This window comes from Pipra filicauda, unplaced genomic scaffold (genome assembly GCF_003945595.2).
Source record: "Pipra filicauda isolate LSUMZ 115617 unplaced genomic scaffold, ASM394559v2 scaffold16_size7369187_pilon, whole genome shotgun sequence".
Classification (NCBI taxonomy): Eukaryota; Metazoa; Chordata; class Aves; order Passeriformes; family Pipridae; genus Pipra; species Pipra filicauda.
Window position 1 is genome coordinate 948,285 of NW_024104207.1, and position 22,783 is coordinate 971,067.

General features: G+C 38.7%; 2 protein-coding genes across 4 annotated transcripts in view; one reads left to right on the top strand and one right to left on the bottom strand.

The window, feature by feature from the left end:
• XRCC3 (X-ray repair cross complementing 3) overlaps window positions 1–14,153 on the top strand; it is a 15,480-nt gene extending 1,327 nt beyond the window's left edge. Inside the window, exons 2-8 of the mRNA XM_027732883.2 lie at window positions 464–576; window positions 929–1,066; window positions 1,947–2,159; window positions 6,052–6,206; window positions 7,471–7,683; window positions 8,696–8,742; window positions 9,813–14,153. Coding sequence (XP_027588684.1) covers window positions 522–576; window positions 929–1,066; window positions 1,947–2,159; window positions 6,052–6,206; window positions 7,471–7,683; window positions 8,696–8,742; window positions 9,813–10,035 — 1,044 coding nt within the window. The 5' untranslated portion in view covers window positions 464–521 and the 3' untranslated portion in view covers window positions 10,036–14,153. The remainder of the gene's footprint in view (window positions 1–463; window positions 577–928; window positions 1,067–1,946; window positions 2,160–6,051; window positions 6,207–7,470; window positions 7,684–8,695; window positions 8,743–9,812) is intronic.
• A 2,381-nt stretch (window positions 14,154–16,534) lies between these two features.
• The window catches only part of KLC1 (kinesin light chain 1), a 44,629-nt gene continuing 38,380 nt past the window's right edge, over window positions 16,535–22,783 (bottom strand). For 2 of the 3 annotated variants that reach the window (XM_027732876.2, XM_027732875.2), the window contains exons 14-16: window positions 22,595–22,725; window positions 18,000–18,066; window positions 16,535–16,661 (exon numbers count right to left, since the gene is read on the bottom strand). In XM_027732876.2, coding sequence (XP_027588677.1) covers window positions 16,596–16,661; window positions 18,000–18,066; window positions 22,595–22,725 — 264 coding nt within the window. In that variant the 3' untranslated portion in view covers window positions 16,535–16,595. The remainder of the gene's footprint in view (window positions 16,662–17,999; window positions 18,067–22,594; window positions 22,726–22,783) is intronic. The other variant, XM_027732878.2, reaches the window with a different exon arrangement.

The window sequence follows — 22,783 nt, forward strand, 5'->3', positions numbered from 1 at the left end:
GCACCATCCTCTGACACCCACCTTTGAGATATTTGCATGCCTAAAGAGGCCCAGCTCCCACAGTCTCTCCTTGGAAGGGAGATGCTCCAGACCCCTAATCCTCCTTGTGGCCTCTGCTGGGCCCTTTCCAGGAGCTCCTTGTCTTTCTTGTACTGAAGAGCCCAGAACTGGAAACAGTACTCCAGATGTGGCCTCACTAGGGCTGAGTAGAGGGGGAGGGTCACCTCCCTCAATCTGCTGGCCACAGTATTCACATAATAGAATAATAGTTATTGTATCAATATATGTAATTATTATTATTATATAAAATAATTCCCATAATATAATAATAATAATAATAATCCCAGAATAATTGTTACTTCTCTAAGATAACTGTTATGTATGTTGTTAAAAAAGAAAAGGTCCTAGAAACTTTTGATACTGATTTATGCTTATTTTTTCTTGCATGTGTCTGCAATAAAAGCTGCTTTAATCACAGATAATTTTGTGATGCTCTGCTCGTCCCTGTGCAGTGTCAGGAAATGGACTGGGACCAATTTGACTTGAACCCTAGAACAGTTGCTGCCTTGAAGAAAGGTAACTTAATTTGCCAAAGTCTCACTAACAGATCTGCTACTACAGTGTCTTCCTTTGTCTAACTGTCTGTGGGTGTAAGCCTGTAGATGGACACTAACACTTCAGAACTATAATTAAGTATTTAATAAACAAATTTTTGAGTAATTAGAAGTGAGGCCATGCTCCTGTAATCATTTTCCAAACAATTTTGTAGCCTGTGTTGATACATTCCAGGTGAGTGTTGCCTGCCCACCTTACCAGAATGCAGCGTAGATAAACTTTAGGCAAACGAGTGGTAGAAATTGGGAAAACTTTCCTGTGTTAAGACTGTCATCCAGCCCAAAAGTATTTATAAAAGTTCTTCTGATTTCAGCTGACATCAAATCAGTAAAAGAGATTTTAAACCTTTCTGGAGCAGACTTGCAAAGATTGATGAAGCTCTCCAGTGCAGACATACAGTGCCTGCTGAAAACAGTCTCTCTCACGCTGAGGAGGAACAGCATGGTCACAGGTAATGTAGTCAATACAAAAAAGGTGTTCTACTTAAAACTTAAAATAACTGTCTCTGGGAGAAAACATGGTTCTGGCTCATCACTGGCACAGTAATGTGGTTTAAAAATGAAAAAGCAAGTGTTTTTATTTCGCTGTAGTGAATTATTTGACTATCCTAGGGGAAGCTCTGGGAGTAGATGGAAATAGATGGGTGTCGTTCTTCAGGATCAAGCCTGCTTGAAACAAGATAAAATGGTCCTCCAGTATGAAAAACTTAATTAGAGGAACAAGATATTTCATTTTTCTTTCACATGCTCTTTCTCGTTTGCCATTTTCCTTTTGGACTACGACTAGTTGCAAAACTTATATATTAAAAGCTGCATAAACTGATTTGGTAAAAACACCTCATTCCAAATCAAGCAGGATATAATAGTTCCTCTTGTACAAATGCTTCATGACAGCTCTGTACTTAAGATTTATTTTCTTGTGATTGCATATGTCTTTAGGCCTTGGCCAGGTTGCCTGCTGTGCTGTTGTATACTCTGCTATAGCTTTCCATTTCCATAATTGCTGGGCTTGAACCTTGCTGTCAATGTTTTCCCAGAGTGTAGCTTTCCATAGAGACACCTTGGAAGCAGAGAAAGGGAAAAAAGTTTGAGAGGAGGAAAAGGGCTCAGTGTAAATTACCAGTTTTTGAACAGACATTCAGCAGTTGCTTTGTGGGGAAAGGAAACTGGAGAAGACCATCCTGAATTAGGAAAATTCTCCATCAGCAAAGAAAGCATCTGTTGTAGATATAATCCTTGTAGGCAGCCTCTGTTAGAAAGATAATAAATTAAACTCTTTTTTCTTTCTTTCTTTTTTTTTTAAATCATTAAAAAAAATCCCAAACACTGCAGCACTTCAGCTCTACCAAGATAATGATAATCTCACCTCCCAACGCCAGAAGCTGAGCCTGGGATGTTCAGTGCTGGATAACTTGTTGAAAGGTGGCATTCCTTTAGTGGGAATCACCGAGCTTGCCGGGGAAAGTTCTGCTGGGAAGACTCAGATTAGTTTACAGCTGTGCCTGTGTGTGCAGTATCCTTACAAATATGGTGGATTAGAGTCTGGTAAGTGCTGAAATGTAAATACTGATGAATTTGCTATTTGGAGGAATTTACTGTCTTTAAGAACATCATTGAAGTAGATGCACATGTTCAGTGCATGTCTAACCTCAGTAACAAGTTGGTTAGTGAGTAATGCACCTTTACAGAGAGTAGAGCATGCTGTGCACATGTCCTGCAGCACAGGAGAATTTAATTCAAAATTACTGTTGGCTGTTGTTTGCCTGCCTGCCACTCTGGGTTAAACTAAACACACTCAAACAATATAAGAAAAGTATTGCTGTCATGGGTACCCATTGAATCCTCAGGTAACAACCTCAGCAAAACAGCTGGACAGGTAATTTTCCACAAACATCTTGGGTACATGGTATATATTCCCTAGTTGGGGTTTTGAAATTTCAAAGAATATTTTGTTTGATAAACAATAATAATAGTGATTTACAGAGTAAAATTGATGGAAATGTCATTGAAGGAAGGCAGCATTGTTTTGTAGCTGTGATTTTCCTTGATTTGCCAAAGTGATGTCTTAAAGCAGAATTCTAAATATACAGGTTTATTCTTTGAGTATATTTTTTCCTCTTCTATCACACTGATCTAACTCCTAATTTATTTTATTTTTTTTTTTTTTACTATTCTATGGTGCCTTAGAAAGGGAGGAAACTTGTGTCACTTCTGAGAGTTTGGTGTCCTGGTAGTCTGCCTTAGGTGTGTTTTCTCTGTGACTTTCTCTGTGCCTTCCATGCAGCACTGGCTTTATTTGGCAGCTCAGTGGTTTGTTGTGGGGAAACTTAATAATTTCTTGAACTATATCCACCCATGTGGAAAAATCATGGAATGTAGAAATTAAGATCTTGCTTAAAGGGCCATAATTAGCCCCTGGCTTACATTACTCTAAGTTATGTCATTAATCAGAAGCAAGTATATTTTGTTTGATTCCTTTGTGTGGTGCTGCTAACTGCTGCAAATAGGATGCAAATGTGTTTTTATTCCTGCTCCAGCACTTCTCCCTGTTTAGGTTGAAATAAAGGAACAAACCAGAACGACATACAGAAGAAGGTGCCCAACATCCTAATGGCACTCTGGTCTCTTGTACCAGACTATAGTCTTGCTTGTAGGGCTACAGGATGGCAAGTCTTTTCATTATTTGTGTTTGAAGATGATCCTGGTTTTTATGCCCCAGACACTCAGTGCTATTACATTTGCCTTGTCATGTCTGTGTTCCCAATCTACCTGCTCCCAAGTGTTTCCTGGAAGATAGGATAGAATGGAGAACCAGAACGTTTTGGAGGGCTCAGAGGACAGAACTCGAAGGTATAGAAGGTGGAAATACCCTGTTGCTGAAGTTGGAGAGCTAAAGAAGAGGTGGAATCCTAATTCTCGTTGTTCTTTATTCACAGTGGGGTATCTTGCCATCTGTTAGGCTGCACGCAGTCATAGCAGCAAAAAGTGCTTTTGCTCTTTGCAAAGCACTTAGAAAATGAAACTTGATGTCCTTGCAGTCTGTAAATAAGGGTTCTGTTGAGTCTCTGATGGGAAATACAAAAATTAAAGCTTATGTTAAATATGAGGAGTTTTATCCTTTAGGAAACTTGAGGAGAACAACACTGCTTAGAAACTCTCACACAGCTCTAGCACTACCAGCGTAGGATTGATCTGAGTGCTAGTGGGTTGTATTTTTTACTGCTTAGAAACTTCCCTTTTCTTAAGTGGTGATGTTGAAATACATGTCTTTAAACAGTATGGATTTATTCTGCATGTACTTCATTTGACTTAGTGCTATTCTTGTTTATAATTCTCAATGCTAGCAGGTTGGCAGCAAAGAAATCCTGAAAGTAAACAAAGGCATCCTTTGCCTCCAGGCTATCTTTCTGCCATTCCAGGAATGTCAGTTGTATTCAGCTGCATATTGGCTGAATTTATTTTATATGCCCATATTCATAAGTAATATGTGAATATAATGGGACAAATTAATATTTATATTGGAATTCCGAATTAGAAAACTGTGTTTGCTGCTGATTCTTGGTAGCAAGTTGACTTGGTGCATGAAAGATTATGTTCATAGGAATCAAAACTTGTCCTTTTCAGGGGATGGGGTTTTAGTGGTTTTTATTTTTGTTTGATTGATTTTTGGGGGGTGCTTTTTGTCAACAACCACCATAGCACATTTGTTGGCCTGAATAACAGATTTGATGAAATAGATTTGATGAAATAGCTGATATCTGTCTGGTTGTTGTGGAGGAAAGATGTTTAGGTGATCACTGACTGACTCCTTAAGAGTCTCCGTCAGCTTATTTCTCAAAAGTGATAACTACCCTAACTCTTAACTTGCAGCTTCCTAATAATCTGCAAATAGCACGATGCCACAGGCTTTTCTGTTTGTGTTGTGCAACTCTCCTCTTTTTATTTGGGTTGTGACAACTCACTTATCTTTAAAGATGCGTGCCTGTTAAGTGCTTTTGCCTCATAATTAGGCATTGATCTTCAATATTGATTTAGTAATTTACCAGTATCTTGTAGCTCTACAAAACTAAACTGAGGTGGGAAATACTCTATGAAGCAGAACTGTTCTTAAGGAAGAATTAGATTTTTTTTTTTTTTTACAAATGTTTAGATAAAAAAAATTACTTGAATAACTGTGTTCACTTGAACTTTAAAATTCCTTTGACATTTCACATGTGAAGGGTGTTCACATGTGAATTTACAGTGAGTTTGGGGAAAGTTAAGATGAAGATGCAGTTTTAGTCCTAAAATAAATTTGGCTTAGACTCGTCTTCGTCTCATATAGAAAATTATCAGGATTCAATACCCTGTCTTATGCAGGTGTCTATCAGCAAAATATTTTTATTGATATAATAACCATTAATTTTTACTTGATCTAGTCCTGAGATCTTTCTGTTTCCACTATTGGATATAGTTTCATGGTTTTTTGAGTGGACTGTGTAGAGGATTTGAAAGTTGCATGTGGAAATGGGACTCTGCACCTCCTGGAGAGCCAGTGTAGGGATGCACCATTGGGGTGGAAATGGTCAGGATGTCTCATATTGCCAAACACATCATCTGCCAAGCTGTGTTGGCAGCTCCAGCCACTTCAGTGAGTGGGCTTAATCCTTGGATGTAGCCCTCTAAATCTTAGCTGTTAACTCTGATTAGTTCTGCAATAACAGTAACAATTTTTTGTAAGGAAAATACTGCATGTATTTTTGTTTTCTTTCCCCAACATCTTTGATGTGTATGGTTAATTTTCTCTGCGTTACTTGTTAACTGGAAACCACAGTGAAAATATTTAGACATCACTCACAGTAACGTGATTGAAGTATAATGTTTTTTTAATCTAATTACCATTTTCAGGAAAAGTTAATTGGAATGAGGGGTCCTCTTTAAACTGGCTTAGAAATTGTGGCAATCAGTACCCCTCCATGTGTAGATTTAAAACCTAGAATCCGGAAACAGTGAGTGAAATGAATCAAAGTACTAGTTGTACTGGTTTGGGCTGGGATAGGTAATTTTCTTCATGGTCTGGTGCTGTGTTTTAGATTTCTAACTGAAACAGGCAGACCACACAGTGTCACTCTTATTTGTAGGCTGGATAAATATGATACTTCTGATCACCCAGAGTAGGTGGTTGGGTATTCCAACCAGCGTCACCCAGTGGAGAGGACAAAATCCAGTTGTGTCAGCAGGCACCAAAAAAAAAAGGCAAAACCTGGCAAAACCAGGAAAGTCACAGGATTGAGGTTTTTGTTCATCATCGATTCAATATGGTTGCAAATAAAGTAACATGAATTTCCAGGTTCAAATGTGTAGCTTTTGAGTGCAGAATGTCTTATTTTATTTTTGTGCTATTAAGCAAACCGCGTAAGAGCCCTGTTGTAATCACAGGTGGTTTCCTTGGCTGCAGGAGCTGTCTACATTTGCACAGAAGATGCATTCCCAAGTAAACGTTTGCAGCAACTCATAGGCCAACAACATAAGCTGCGTGCAGATGTTCCAGCTGAAATCATACAGAAGATCAAATTTGGAAACAGTATTTTTGTTGAGCATGCAGCAGACCTAGTAAGTAGTAGCACAAAATAAGAATGCCTAATTATTACACTCTAATCCAGTAACCATGGGGTGTTTTTTTATATAGGAGACCTTTCAAAAGGCTGAGAGTAAACTAAGATCTGTAATGGATAAATACTACTTAATCTACAATTTGCTGTTAAAGAACTACTGGAGTTTTACTATGAAATATATTGAAAGATAAGTATTAATATTTCTTTAGAATGAGTCATGCAGTAGATTTTGTAAGTCATTATGTTTATTGAAGTGTAGTAGACTTACTGCTAACTAGTTCTACTGCAGGTACTGGGGAGACCTTCATTGAGTTTGGAGACAGGATATAAGTGTATATGCAAAAGTTGCTGTGTGTACTGACTATCCTGCAGTATAACACCACAGTTGGTAAACTGCAGATGGGAAGAAAGGATACAAAAAGGGATGCCTGGAATGGGTAATGGCAAAGAATCACCACAGCAGTGCAGCTCTCTTGCCCCTCTACCTGTAAAGTGTCAGAGTAGAACTGGAGGGGGAAATAAATGAACCTCAATCCTGTATTCTTGCCTTGTAAACCCATTTCTGTGCCTTTTCTCAAGTAGCCATGAGTATGCTCTTTATTGATAGAATATCAGAAGTTCTGTTTTCTCTAAGGCTTGAAGTAGCAGCTGTTGAATCATTCCAGTTATTGGTTTTTTTAATTGTAGTTTGCAAGTGTAAGATCATCTTGCTTCAAACTTATTCACTGTGTGGTCCAGGCAGCAGCTAAGCTACCTTTTCTGTGTCCCTTTCATTAGAAATCTTAATTAAAGTTCTAATGGTAGTTTCTGGAAGCTACAGAGTATGTTTTTGTAAAAAGGAGAGAATTGTCCTTTAGTAGTATGTAAATATCTCTAAAATACTTTTGAAAGTAAAACACTACACTCACTGGTAAGTCCAGCATGACAGATTATTACAATTCATTGTTGCTGTGTGTAGATGCAGTTTCTGTGCTTAGGATTGTAGTATTGCACCCTTGAGATTTTGAAATATCAGTAAAAGAATTAAAAAGGCAGAGCTGCCAGTAACTGTTGGGTGCAGTTTGGTCTTCTCATTTTTTTCTTAAGTAAAGCCACAAGATGTTTGCAAAAAAATTGTTACTACTGAGACTTAAAGATCCACAAGTTCCCTTCGTGATTAGGAATTCCTTCAGCTCGTGTTACAGTGACGATACCTGTAGTTCCTCTCTTGGTGTGACAAGTGGAGTTCTTTGCCCTGTTTCACTGCTGTGTGTGTGTGGCAGGACACCTTCCACAAGTGCATCACGACGAGGCTTTCCCTGCTGCTGGCGAGGGGGATGGTGAGGCTGGTGGTCATCGACTCCATCGCCGCCTTGTTCCGCTGCGAGTTCGGGGCTTCGGAGTCCGTCATGAAGGCTCGGTATTTGCAGACCTTTGGAGCACAGCTTCACAGTTTAAGCACAAGATTCAGGACTCCAATAATGTGCATTAATCAGGTATGACATCAAAATTGCTGCTTATTCTACAGGGACCATTTAATAAATGGCTGGAGGATGATGGTGCACTCTCTGTGTGCCAGTTTCATGGTGGTGTATTTACCACTGTCAACTGAGTATTAATGACTGATGGAAACTGAAGCTTACTTAAACTGATGTACTTTAAACTAGTAAATTTTCTATTCAAAATTTAAGAACATCATCCAAGCTTTTATAGACCACTAACATTCTCAAAAGTTGCCCACTAAAGCTAACAAAAACAGGTATGTATAGCAATGGCACAAAAGACCAAAACAAAGTAACAAGAGTTTTTTCTTAACACTGGCTTCAAATGCCATTGCCAGCAGGATTGCTCTGGGAACTCTGCAGGCACAGTTATATTCCAGGATACAGTGAAACACCAGGGCCTTTGATGCATTTCTGTGGAGCTCAGCATTTTTGTGTAACTGCTGAGATTACTAAAGCACGAGAATGCATGCGCTGACATGAGCTGAACAAAAAAAAGCCACAATGATACTGGTCAAAAAGAATATTATTTTAAGAAAACAAGGCAAGACACTGCTCTTAGTCCACTCACAAATTGAAGGAGCATGTGAATGCTGGAGGTGAAGCACTCACAATTGGAATATGGCCTCAGAAAGGGGTAAGTAAATGTGCAGACAGGTCACCGATGGGAAAATTCAAAGGTCATGAAATCATTGAGAACAGGACATCTTTTGTGAGTGTGGGGTTTTTTGTTTGTATTTTCTTTTCTTTTTTTTTTTTAAACAAACAAAGCATCTAGAAGTAGTTTAATTCAAATAGGCTGTAGCTAGCTAAATAGTTCTAGCACTGTAAACTCAGCTTGTTCACAACTCTCTTATGGCTGAAAGAATAAGGGGTTTCTAACTTGGCTTCATGTATGATCCGATAATTTGGATTTTCTTGTCTTTGTTCCCTTCCCTGCCCTCCTGCTCACTAAACACAAATACACAAGCACAGGTCATCTGCAAATGTTGTTTTTCTGCTTTAGGTGACAGATGCAGTGAGCGAGTTGGAAGCTGCTCAATGCAGTTGTAGGTGAGTCATCCCCAGCAGAGGGTAACAATGTCAAACACAGCAGCATTTAAACACTGTGCTTTTTGTAACTCCAGTATAAACTAGGAGAGCCTGTGAAGGGCAGTAGGGCATTTACCCAGCAGTGCTGTGTTTGCTGGAGATCAGCACTAACTCATGTGCTATAAAGGGGGAGAAGCTGTCATCTACACTTAGGTCATAACTCCTCAGCAGCAAGTTAGCAGGAAAACTTCCCTGGAGTTAATGGCTGGTGTCCTTGCTTACACTGGAGTATTTTTGCATCTCATCTCTGATACAACTGAATGCATTTTCTGTCTGCTTAAAAACTACAGCAACCAAACCTTGGCAGTTGGCTTTCTTAGTGGGTTCAGAAAAAAACCAAAATTTTATCTTTTGACACCAGGATATTAACAGGATTCAAAGATACTTATTTGTTGGTTGAATCCTGACTTTAACCTTGATTTACTACATAAGCTGAGTGCTACATAAATGGCTATTTGTGAGGAGTCCTCTATGACCACCAGATTCGGAAACTGACACAGAACATGGATAAGATTGAATTATTATTTTTTCCCTGGTTATCTTGTGATTCTTTTAGTGGAGAAATTGCACTTTATCCATGAAAAAAAAAATTGTTTGAAACTTTGGGTTGAAAGTAGTATGTATGCAGTGTTATATTTACCCAGCATTTCTAAATATAACCTCAAATGGAATCCAGGGCCAACAGTTACACACTTCAAACACTTACAGTTCAATCATTTTTCTCTAGTGGTTTTCCTGTCACAAGAGGGGGCCCATCCAGAGGCAGGTATTCCCCATGGCTGTATTTGGAAGAATGACAGTTGTTCTGCATAGAAGCCCTTCCAGCCGTTACCTTGCCATAGAGAGAACTTAGCATGTAGTTTTGTGAGAACACCCTGTCACCTCTGTCTGCTAAGACTATGGTTTTCAATTTGGTAAACAATGTTAAATAGAGATACAGTAGATCATTTCTTCCAGTGCAGTTTTCTTACAACGGAAGTGATTTCATATGAAATTGGTGTGTGCAGAAATGTGTAATACTCTCTTTACAGGGTAGTGGGTAACAGAGTTGTTCCAGCACTTGGAATAACCTGGGCAAATCAGCTGCTGATGAGACTGATGGCCAGCCGGATATCCCTGCCTGGACAAGCATCTGGAGTGGCATCACACTGCACTGGAAGTGTGAGGACTTTAAGGGTAGTTTTTGCTCCTCATCTCCCTCCATCCTCTTGCTACTATACAGTACAGTTGGAAGGTGTAAAAGGGATAAAATAACTCCTTTGCATAGTGAAGTATTCTGCTCAAAAAAAGGTATCAGAACTATGCTTCAGGAAGAATTACTACTAAAATGCAATTCCTCCTAGATGAGAGAAGTGGAGGGTCAAGTATGTGAACAATGGTATGACTACATTTAGCCTTGTCTGCATTGTGAAAGATGTTTTTACACTTGAATATTCATCTTGTCCTGGTGAGAGAAATGTTCTGGAGGAGGGAAGCTGTGGGCAGGTGGAGGCTGCACAGTGAAGTGGGATGTGGCAACCCCCATGATGGGGGACACCTGATGTCTAATTTTATTTTAATAACATACTCATCTAGAACCAGCATTTACTGCAGTTGTGTACCCTGTTTCCAGACCCAAAGGGACTCAACTTCAATCAGTTGATGTTGCCTGCTGGTGGATCTGGGCCTCATGCTGCCATTAAGGATAGCTGTTCTTTGAAATAACACAAGGCAGCTTTGTCACAAAGCAGCTCTCCTGTTTTAAAACCACTTGATATTAATATTTGGATTTTAAAAAATACAATACCAGAAATGTACTTGATTTTACCACCTTACAGTAAGATTTAAAATTGTACTGCCTTTGTACTAGATGGGCATGTTCAGCTTCACAGCACTTCTACAATTTTTTCTAATGCTTTATTTTCACTCTTTTCCTGCTTTCCTGTCCCACTCCCTTCATAGCAAAAACCTCTTTAGCCTCTTTCATTTGAAAAATAATGAACCACAGCCCCCATCCCCTTGTTCTGTGGTTACAAAGCTCAGGTCTGTCTTTTGGCCAGGGTACACTATATTAGTGAAACAGAGACCTCCTCTACCTTTTCCCAGTCATCCTCTTTCAGGATAAAGGCAGCCATCCTTTCATGTGGAAGCACACAGCTGGGCAGCAGAAAGGAGGAGTTCTGTCTGGCTGTATGCTGCCTCAGCTGGAACTCCCTGGCCAGAAGACTTCTCAGGGGACAGCTGTGACTCAAGGAAAAGAGTCCCTGTGTGACTGCCTTGGGAAGTTCCAGAGAACAGGAACAATCCCAGCTTGAAGCTGAAGGAAGGAAACTGAGCAAGCAGAAAGGATGAGTTGCTTTCAGTGCTTCTGCAACCCCTTCAGGTATCTCAAGGGACCTTGTGCAAATAGCACAAGTTTTCTCTAAACTGCTTTTTTAAAGTGTCTTAATTCTCTGTATTTGGAAACAACTGTGCTTGATGGTGTTTTTTAATAAAATCCAACCATGAGCTGTAGAAGCCTTTATGTACTCTAAGGAAAAAGTGAGAGTGCCACAGCTCAGTGTCATGGCTACCTCTTCAAATCTCTCCCTTCTGTGCCTCCTTGCTAACAATTCAATGAAGATCAACCACTGCAGCATAGGTAACACTCCAGTTTTTCCTCTTCTGTCCCCGGCCTGTGTATCTGGGACTGGAACAGTACCCAATATAATGCTCATCCTACTACTGACTGGAAAAAAAAAAGCCACAGAGAGATGTAGCTGATTATTGTGAGTCAGTCAACTCCTACCTGGACATGCATTACAGAGGAGCCTCATCAAACCTGGGCTCCAATCCCAGGAGTTGGCTTCACTGTGTTCTGAACATGGATCAGTCTGATACACACACACCTTAAGGCTCAGTCTGTAATATTTTGATCATTCTTCTGCAAGGAATGAGCCATAAGCATTAAAAGTCAAAGATGAGTCTGTAATCAAAGTCCCAGTTTACCTGGTGAAAAACACCTTTACCTGGAAACTGAAGTAACGTTTTGCCTGAGCAAGTCTTCCTGTCAATCACTGCCCGTGTTGGTTCTTAACTCTCCAGCTGAGTCAGGACAATTAGAGTTTGTCTTCTGGCTCATCATCACACACAAACCCCAAACCTCTCACATCCAACTGACCCCTTCAGCTCACAGCCATCAGTGGGTCACCTGTAGTGGCTGAATGTTCATCTCCAGATCCTGTCCCGTCCCTCAGTCCCACCCCCATCCAGCCTGGAATGTCCATCTGACACAAGTGCAGCTTTGGGGCTGCAAACCCCCATGGGAACTGAACAAAGCACCTGCCTGCTTTGAACCCTTCTGTCAAAAGGGTTGTAAGAAGCAGAACTTTAATAAATGCAATTTAAGAACCTTCCCTTTATACAGCTTTATTCATCTTTGGGTTTCACAACTGAGATTTGTTTCTATACAAGAAAAAACTGAAGTAGTTTTTACAAAGATGATTTACATTCTAGAATGTATTAAGTCTTTATCCTGCAAGACTACATTTAAATATTTCTCTACACTTTGAAAAGAAACATTAAATGACACTTGAAAAAATTTTCAACAGTTCAAATTAAACTACAGATCTGTGATGTATTTGAAGAGGCATTTTTCAGCAAAAAGATCATATTCTATGTTTGTTGCTTTGGAAAAGGAGAATCAAATTCATTTGTACTTGGTAAAGAATTTACACAACTGACCTATTAACAAAACAGATGTAGTAAAACACTCTAAACAATTTCATTACAAGTTTCTTCAATCACAGTGATTTGCTACTGTGTTACAGATAACATTTGGGGAAGTTTACTTTCAACACAGTTCTATGGGGTAAGACAGGCAGGTGAACTCTCAGTGGGATTTCATCCATAGCTCTGAGGAGAAGTAACTTCTCAGATCAAATGCAGCATCTGAAAGCCAGTCTTGGAAGGTTTATTTATCTTTTTTAAATCAAACATGAAAGTCATATATGGGGGTGATCTCCTCAATAAGGATACACTGACATTACGAACGCTCTTCTAGTTTTGCTTTTGCTGGGTTTTGGGTTTGTGAACAGTTGGGGCCATGGGGAGGGGAATAATCCAATGCAGATGTTCCAAGATTTCCCTCAATTCTAACTATTTACAAAAGAACTAAAAGCCAGTGTGCACTTCTGCAAGTCGGTGACAATGAAACTTCACAGCAGCACATCTTGGAACATTTATTCTCTCAGTACAGACTAACATAACCAAAAATGCAATTCTCTTAGCAGCCTTCAGACACAATACATGACCTGCACAACAAAAGTAACTTAACTCACCACATACTGTAAACACACTGTCAAAGCAGCACTGCACAGCCCTTTTACTAAATATTTACAAGTGAAACACACTACTTGCAAAATTTCTGGATTCAGATGGTATAATTTAAGCAAAGATACTTCTCAAGCTCAAACCATTTTAATTTACTACCATTCAGGAGGACTTGGGGGGATGGGGTGTCATTTATTTTAATGTACAAACTGTAGACAACATGTCCAACTGTTTTTGTGGTTTGCAAGTGCTGTTTTATCACTGCAGTACTGCAATCACCATCACAAATATCACAACAATATGTTGGTTATTCCTCCAGAAGAGGAGCAAATAATGAAACAGGTACATTTTACAAGAATACTTAGTAAGATCTAAACTCAAGACCAAATATTGCCAATAGTGGTAAAGACTGGCACACAACCAGAGACAGAAGGGCAACAAGCACCTTTCTGTCAGAAACAATTCCATGTATGATTCATTCCACATCCTGCTGTACACCCTGGGATTCACCACTGTTCACAGACAATCCAGAGGAACTGGCCTAACCTGGAGTTCTCTCTCATGTTTTCCATAAGTTTGCCCTTGAAATTCTGGTCAAGGACAAAAATGCCAGATTAAACCACAACTGTTTACCAAGGCTGCACTTTTCCTAACAAGATGTCTGTCACTTCTGAAAGTCTTTTCTAGTTTTCTGTTTCATCAGAGCTGTTGATTTAGTTTGGTGCTGAAGACACCCAGGAATTACACAATTGGATGTTCTGGATGTATTCTTTATGCAGACTTAGCTACAACTGGAACAGAGGAAACCCAGAAAGAAAATCTTGGAAAAATAGAACTGAGAAGCCCATCTGAAATATAAATGTACACAAACCATGTCCTGACAGTAACTCATTCACAATTCAAACTCAGGGAATGTTGATTTTAACTTGGTTTTTCTACTTTACAAGTTCTTCTCAAACTGCAAACAGCTCACTGGCTCCTAACAGTAAGGACTTGGCTACCATTCTTGGGGATTTATGGATTAAAGAAGTCTTGTAATTTGTTTCTTCTCTGAAAAAATAAAGTGAACCTTTTAAATGTAAGAATTGTTTAATAAACAGTAGCTCAACAACTTAAACTTCCATCACACTTTAAAAATCTATACAAAGGATTAAAACATTTAAAAGCACAGTATTAGTAACGCCACCAACAGCAACATCCTGAACAAGAAAGTTCCCCTGCTATCAGCATCAACACACCATGGTGTTGCACTTTGAAGCTTACTGTACACTGTAATTTGGCATGGTTACAGTTTATGGCTATTTACACTGGGTTGGGTTTTTTTGAGAGGTTGCAAAAAATCATTTTTCTTCAAACCTAAAAGACGAATGTGGGAAACACACTGTTCAGTTTAAGTAATTCCTTATTACTGAATCAGTTCTGTGTCTAAATAGTTTCAGGGGGGTTTTTTTGAAGCCAGACTTTTGTGAGGGTCTCTCTCCCAAGCAGCCCATGGAGCTGCTCCTGCAGCAGGAGCACCGTGCTGGTTTGAAAGAGTCTCCAAGGGGTGTTTGCAGTGAGTGTCTCAGGGCACAAGGCTGGGGCAGGGCTCTCCTGCTGCCTCCTGGCCAGAGATGGGCACCCCTGGCCTGGCAGCCTCACCTACAGTTCTTTTTGCAAAGCCAGCTCAGTCTGCCTTTGTGCAGAGTCTATTTGCCAATTTCTACAGAACATGTTTTGCTTTAGGGAGGGGAAAATAAAAGTATATATATTACATATTTTTTTAATATAAAAAGCTCTTAATAAAAAGATTAAAACTCAAGAGTCAACATTATATGAGTATCTACTGTTAAGATAACCGAGCAACAACCTGTTCCTGCTCGAGTTCACTAATGAATTGCACTACTCTGTGCTAAAACCTCTACACAATTATTAGCAGCATCGTATCTCACCCTTCCTAAACTGTCTCTACAGCAGGTGCACCACATGCAGCTTTCTTTGAAGAGATGCTCAGACGGTACCTCCTGGTAAACATAGTTAAGTGCATTACACAGACACCTTTTTGCATCAGTTACTGTAACCAACTTAAAACCAGGTGCAAACCCAGTCAAATACTTCTACTAAGTGCTAATTCTAATGACTTTTCACAGCCTCTTCAAATACTAAAACTTGCGTATCTTCCTATATTTTACCTCCTTCAGTTACTGCTGACTTTGAATATTCCAGCTTTTCCCAAAGTCAAATTTGTTCAGCATTTTCCAGCTCACAACTATGACCAAAAATACATTTGTATGCACACCAGTAGGGTTTTTTTTACTTCCTCATCCAACTTCACACAAAGAATTTTCACAAAAGAACAAAATTACAAGCTTTACAGAAAAGCAAAAGAAATCCTAATGTCTATAAAACCCTTAAAACATACGTACTTAATTCCAGCAGCAGTCCTGTATACAGACAGCATATATATATATGTATATATATATTAACCTAAGTGGATTTAATGTGGATATGTGGTCACACAGGTCATTTGCCATCACTTTTGGCCATCTGGTGCTTCCATGGAGGCCCTTAAGATTTGAGTGGTCGTTTGCAGAGCAGCTACTCCACAGTGTATTAACATCCCAGCGTGTAGTTGCCTGCTTCTGCTGTCACCAGCTATTATGGAGAAAGGCAGGATTTGGGATCAGCATAAGGAAACGTTGGGGCACTTTCAGCAAACAGAGAATGGGATTGTGAATTCCAGTGGACAAGCGAGAAAGTCAACCTGAGGCTCAGTGTTCCCCTGAGAGCAGCAGCAGCTGCTCTGGGACAGTTGCAGTCCAAGACTTGAATATTCTTCCACCACACAAGGTAAAGGTCTTTTCCTTTCCTCCTGATGGACAAAACCCATCCTATCTCCATTGACTATTGTGCCCTAAGACTTACATTAGCAAAGTTATGGTCACAGGTGTTGCTTCTCACGCTATTCATACGTATCGCTTCTGTAAAATTTAACAGCTCAGTTAGTGGTTCAGTCAGTCGTGTCTAAGTGCTGTTTTGCCAGCCAAGGCTTCTCTCATTACAAGGATCAGTGGTGCAAGGGCAAGCCCCTCCCACTACAGAATGCTCAATTGGAATTTATACAGCAATGCACATGAATTTATCCTTTTCTCATTCCAGCGCTGTATGTATTTCTGGACACACCCTTAGTTTTGCCTGCATTTTCAAACACCGCTGCATTTCAGTAGGCTTTGAGTGTGTTTGTATTGTCACTTTTTTTTTTGGCTGCTGTAATATTCAGATCTATTAAAGAAATCAATGTAAGTAGCATGAATGGGAGCAGTGCAATGAGCAATACGTATCTATAGTTTTCCTTTAAAGAAAACACTAATGCTGTGTTTAAAACCATCCCTATTTAAAAAGTAAAAACAGCAGTCCATTGGAAAAAAAACCAACAACATCTACAAACTAGGTGTTCCTATACACAAGGATGAGGAACCAAAGCTTTGAAGGTCTCAGTGCTTCTTTATTCACACAGGAATATTAACTAGCTTCTGTCCAAAATCTCAATGCGCCAAATCTGTATGACTGACACTCAGAGCTCGCGAGTCTGTCAGACAATTATTTCGTTCCTGTGTGGAGGGGAAAAAAACAAACAAATACATTAAGCAAATGTCCAGATGGTTCAAGAAAACAAACAAAATTACTAGTTTTAACAAACAGGAACAAGCAAATATAAGGAACTACTGGGAACTGCTCTTGTTGATGGTGGGGAGGGGGTTGATTTTCCATATTCTAATAAACATGGTTTTCCCCAACTTTCCACTAGCAATACTGTAAAGTATATACATACACCTTTCCAATCCTGACCCAAGCCTTACCAGAAATGCAAGGGCCCATTTATGGGAATTGCCATGAGTGTCTACGATGGGGGAACCACAGAAGTTCACAAGAATTATAACATCACAGTGTACACACAAACAATAAACTCCTCTTCTGGAAGTCACACCAATTAAATACACACTAAGGATCCAGCCTAGGGGCATCTAGGGCATGGCACTTTGAAACATTGGTGCTGCTGCTGCAGAGAATTGTGCTTTACCCTGCATTTTTTCTGGCTGAAGCTCACCCTAAGCAAGGTTTTGCATACAATTCCAACAACAGAAAACTCTGCAGTACATTCCTTAGAGATAATACAGTTATGACACCTTTACACCAAAAATGAGAGCCACACAGTTTTGGCTTTCCTACTTCAGGACACACAGTGCTGAAGATCCTCACCTACAGCTTTGTTAGTACAGAAGCAGTTTTATCTTCCTAAAATTAGTTGCAGTTACTGTGTTAGTAAAATGCACAGCAGTGTTTAGAAGGCAGAACATCACTCACTCATTTGACAATCTAAGAAACAGTGATTTGTTAGGTAAAAACAGGCAGTGGGGAGTAGTAGCACTTGGGTACACCATGAACAATTAAGCAAAATAAGGTCTTGTATTAGCAGAAGCTCAACACAGATCAGACAAACTTGTCAGACTGCTCCTGTCCAACCTCAGAAACATCTGAAGTCATGTTTATGGGAACCTGACAACAATTAAGGTAACTGGGCTCTTTGCAATAAAGGGGCTGAATTTAAAAAATACTGATCTGGGCTTAACAGTTCCTGCATTTTTAAGTTGCTTTTACAAGAACATAATATTCAAGTTTCATATCCACAGTAATAGAAAGTCCAAAGCCAGAGAGTGCTTGGTACCATAAAACCCAGTGCTCCTTACTGGATGGACTTGAGCTCTTGCTTAAATTTAAGCATAACTCACAGAAGTGTTACACAATGATGCCTTAAGCATGTGCTTCAAACATCTTACTAAAGTAGGATCTTACAATCACTGTAAGTTTGTTGTTTTATTATCACACTCTTTTATCCCAAACCCTACTAACGATATTTATTTCTGTAAGAGTATTGTAGGGCTTCTTACTTGAAAATGATCTTCAGTAGCCTTGCCACCCATGTTAAGAACATTCAGAGAACTGGCACGCTTCATGCTGCAACCAGGACAGTGAACATGCAAGGATAAACCGATCAGAATGGCTGAAAACTAACAGCTCTAAAAACACAAGTACAACAACAAGCAATGCACAGTTAAGGGAGCGGGAACAATGCCCCAGAACTGATCTGAGGGACACTCTTTAAGGTAACTACAGAACTTCAAGTATGTTCATATTTGGCTCTCAATTACACGTAAACCCAAAAAATTACAAGCTCTTTAGAGCTTAAACATTTCAGGCAACTAATTTAATTTCAACTCAAGATAAAAATGTCAATTTTTAAACCGTATCAAATTAATACACTAACTTAGCATTGATTTTTAAATAACTAATTCTCAGTTTCGATTTTATGTGGCTTCTTTCAAAAGCATCAAAACATTCAGACAGTTTAGGAAAAAAAATCGTGAAACATAAGTATGTCTGTCATGTAGGCAGCATTTACCCTAGAAAAGCTACAACAAAAGTTAGTTTTCTGCCTCATCTTCAAAATCAATTTTAAAAAGCATTTTTAAATGTTTTATTTTAAACATTTTTAAGTGAAGAGAAACAAGACGGTTGCTGCTGTTAACTTTGGCTGTGCTTTTGGCTTTACAACACTTCAAGCAGTGATAAAAAGCACCCTGGAACATGGTGAAAGCAACAGATGAGGGAAAAAATCAATCACCTACACAGGAGCTACTGACAGTCAAAATATCACTGCATTAACTGCAATATCTGCTGCTGTTTGAGATGAGGATTAATAATTTACCTACATTTCTCAAACCTATACAAAATTTAACAAAAATATTTTGACGTGTATGTAATAAAATTCAACATCAGCCTTAAGATTCCTACGGTGGTGGTGACCACAACGGGAATGTCTGATGTCCTTTACCCCAGTGTCTGTCCGTGACTCAGGATGTTCTGCGTTTGCTCCAATTTTTCATTAACTCTTTAACTAGTTCAAAACTACTAAACGAGAGCTTTGAATATGTATTTGATGAACAACTCACAGGACGAGCCCTAACCCTGCAGTGCTACCACAGCCTGAGACAACTGGCCTGTGCAAAGTTTCCAGTGCCTTCCAGTAACACGGAAAGGTTTATCCATACAGATCACGTTAGATATTAACCACTTTTTCTTTCTACTGAAGCAGGACCACTAACAGTCAAAGTCAAGCCCGAGTTTTAAATGCTTTCATAAAGCAAAAGCTTAGCAGGACAATGAACCAAAACACTAACACAGACAACAGCTGCCACACAGCACAGGCTGACTGGTTTTTCCTAGTTACATCTGAATGTTTCAAAAGCCAGAAGCACACAATTTAAAATATTTGACATGAGTGTTAGCAACAACAAAGCAAGGACTCATGCATGGTGTACACCTCTCATTTATTCAAGGAAACAGGTACAACAGAGGTTATATGTGGAAGTCAAAGGAAGTTAATCTGTAAAACAAACAAAACGTTACAGAAAATTCTCCAAAAGAGCATAAAGGTTTACGGAAAACATTCCAGGGAAACAGAAAATCCATCAGTAATAATTTACACCCATATTTTAGGTTCTTGCTAAAGTGCCAATCAAAAAAAATTATTCACACCAGAGATACCGGCTTGCTTTTGGGTTGATTATTTGTTTGGGTTTGTTTAAAACAACATACTTAAGAATTTAGTCTGGCAAATGCACTTTTAATTTCCTCCACGCTAAAACACAACTGTATAAAAAGCGTGCAGTTGTTTTTCTGGTGCATAAGTAATAGCAATAACGAAAGCTTGGTTTGCCCTTTTAAATTAAAAAATCTTAACTGTTCTGCTTTATGGTCGAAATTTTCGAAGTGAAAAAATAACACTGATTAAGCAAAGTTAAATTATTACAGAACTGAATTTTGAAATATGATAAAGAACTGATACCTCACTTCAGGTATTGCATGTTTCAAAGGACAGTTTTAAGATATTTGTCTTTTGTCAAAAAGGTTTTTGCATGATTGTAAAGAAAATTTCCCTGATGAGTTTTCCACTTTATTCTCTTCAACATTCTGTATCAAGCAACAGCATGAAAACTAAGTCTTTCTTTCATCCTGTTATATTAGTGCATTGCTATTCAAACACTTCTTACTCAGAATCACACCAGCACTATCAATTCCTATTTACAGAAGCAGAGTATGAACAAGAGGTGTAAATCAACTTTGGAACAAAGTCTTCCTAGAGACACAGGCAGGGAATGCACTGGTAAGGAGGGAGGCACACAAGTCTTCTACCCAGAGTGGCTGATTTCACAGCAAAAATTATTTATACGTGTGCTATGTCATTACTGTAATATTCAGCTATCAAACACACTAAACCCAAAAGATCTGCATTATAAAAACTGAATATCTCTTCTGTTAAACTCAGAGGCAGAAAAAAGATTTACTTACTGAAGTTTCTTCAGAAAATGAAATCAAAATGATTCCTTGGAATATCAATATGTACAGCTATGCTTCATGATCTACAAAGCTGGTGTTTAATACCAGCAATCTTTGCATTTGATATTAAAACCAGCTAATATAAATTAGGATTTTAAAAGTCTATTTATTACAAGAACAGAAATTATAATATTTATTGTCTTACATACTCAAAGTGACTATCTACATAAAAGCCTGTCAATGCAATACACTTATTGAAAGTTTTAAATTATCCTTTGAGAACTATGGTGACATGTAAAAAACAAGAATATTTTATCAGTAAGGAAAAGCAAGAAAGATATTGCTCTGCTTTCAAGTTTGTTTCACATTTCTGCCTTTATCTGAGGAAATCTCACCTGGTGCTACAGACCCCACAATGTGATTGTTAATGTTGGTAGATGACTTTTACATGGGTCAGGTAACACGACTGAAGTGCAAACAGTAACAAGGCAAGTGAGTTCTTGCAGGACACTGCAAAGCCAAATGTCTTCAGTTATACATAACCATAATTTTCTACACCTATAATCACAGGGTTACTTTACCTTCAGAAAGAGTCAGCTACAAATACTATAGAGAACAAGGAACAAAAGTCCTGGCTTTTATGGAACTGAAAACTTTTCCACGTCTCACAAAAACGAGGAGAAAATGCAGAATTAGCTATGGATATATATATCTATTTATAAAAGAATATATCTGAACTATAATGTAGGAACTCTGGACAGAACTGAACAGAAACAGAAACCCAACATATAAAAATGTTAATACTGAAGAAAAGAAGGAAATCCCTTTTATTCTATTTTGGCTTGCCTTTGTTCGTTTTCCCCAAAGGATTTTACATCTACACATTTCCTTCTTCTAATCCCATGCCTTTCACAGCTTATTCCAAATTTATCATCTCAGAGGTAGTTCTTAGTAATGTATCAATAAATGCAAAGGGATTTTTGATCTTGAATTCCATTCAGTGTCTGCAACATCAAGTCTCTGGCAGTGAAATTTTAAGTAATAATTCTAAAAATCAGGCTGAATTTGAAACAGATATGTGAGGAAGATAATTTTACATGTACTGCAGCTGTACACAAGGCTTTACAGCCACATAAAAACAATAAGGCAAAACTTCACTGGAGCACTTACAGAAACACAGTGAGAACCTGCCTCCAGGGCACTGTCTCAAGTTACATCATAATCATCATCCACTACACTCCCCAGAGTCAGTTGCTCCAAGTTCTCCAATATGACTGTTTTAAGTATAAGTTCACACTGTCACAGAGTTTCCTGTCAACTAAATGAGTTCCAGTTTTCCACAGCAAGGGCAAAAAACCCTACAAAACTGGTTGAAATTATGTTGGGGGTGAAGGTGAACACTCACAAGTGCCATTATGAAAAATAGTAGGTGCATTTTAACATTTCTCCGCAGCAGTCATGAGAAATGATTTTATGGATTTATTAGAAATATTAGACATTTTCAAATCCATAATCTTATAGTAAATAGGAAAGACTGAGCAGTCAGACTCATTAAAATTTGAATTTTTACCACTGACTTTGCTGAGGCCAGAATATTAATGAGATGCAGAATTAGGTTCAAGTTTTTCAACATTTTTCTCTGCTCTCTGACATCTGACTTTTCCAAAAACAGAAACTGAGAAGGGCTCAAGTTGGTAATTCTCTTTATACCCACAGGAATATATAAAGCTGTATCAAGAATATCAAGAAGATTGTGGGTTCACGGTATTCAGGCTTTACTGTAAAACTCAGTAACATATATTATTCTCCACTGCTGTGTGAAAAGGATAATGTTTCAGATAACTAACACTTATCGATAATTCTACGACGCTTTTCTAAATCTTCAAGTAGCTAAAGCAGTAAAAAGGAAAAAAAATATTGTTAAAACTGAGTTAACTCTTAAAAGCAGATATAATTCCTCGGATGTTACAGAACTTACAATGAGAGTTTTAAGAAATAATTTCCTATTTTATTTTTCTTTGAGATATAACTCTGTATGATATGCAGGTGCTAAGCAGGGAAGAAAACACTGCCCTAGGTACTGCGCTAGGCTACAGTGGGGGCACAGATGGAGGAGACACCAGCACAGCTAAGAACAGATAGTTACCCTGGGTTCTTTGGTTCACTGTCCCGGGAATTTCCTCCCTTCAGCTTCCTAACCAGCTTCTCACTGCTGCGTCTAAGGGAAGCACGAAGCTTGCTAAAGGAACCACTGCGCTTTAGAGATCCAGTGCCATCCTGAAAGAAATTGAACACATGTGAAACTGCAAGAGGTTGTTGCCCTCCCCCTGCCATG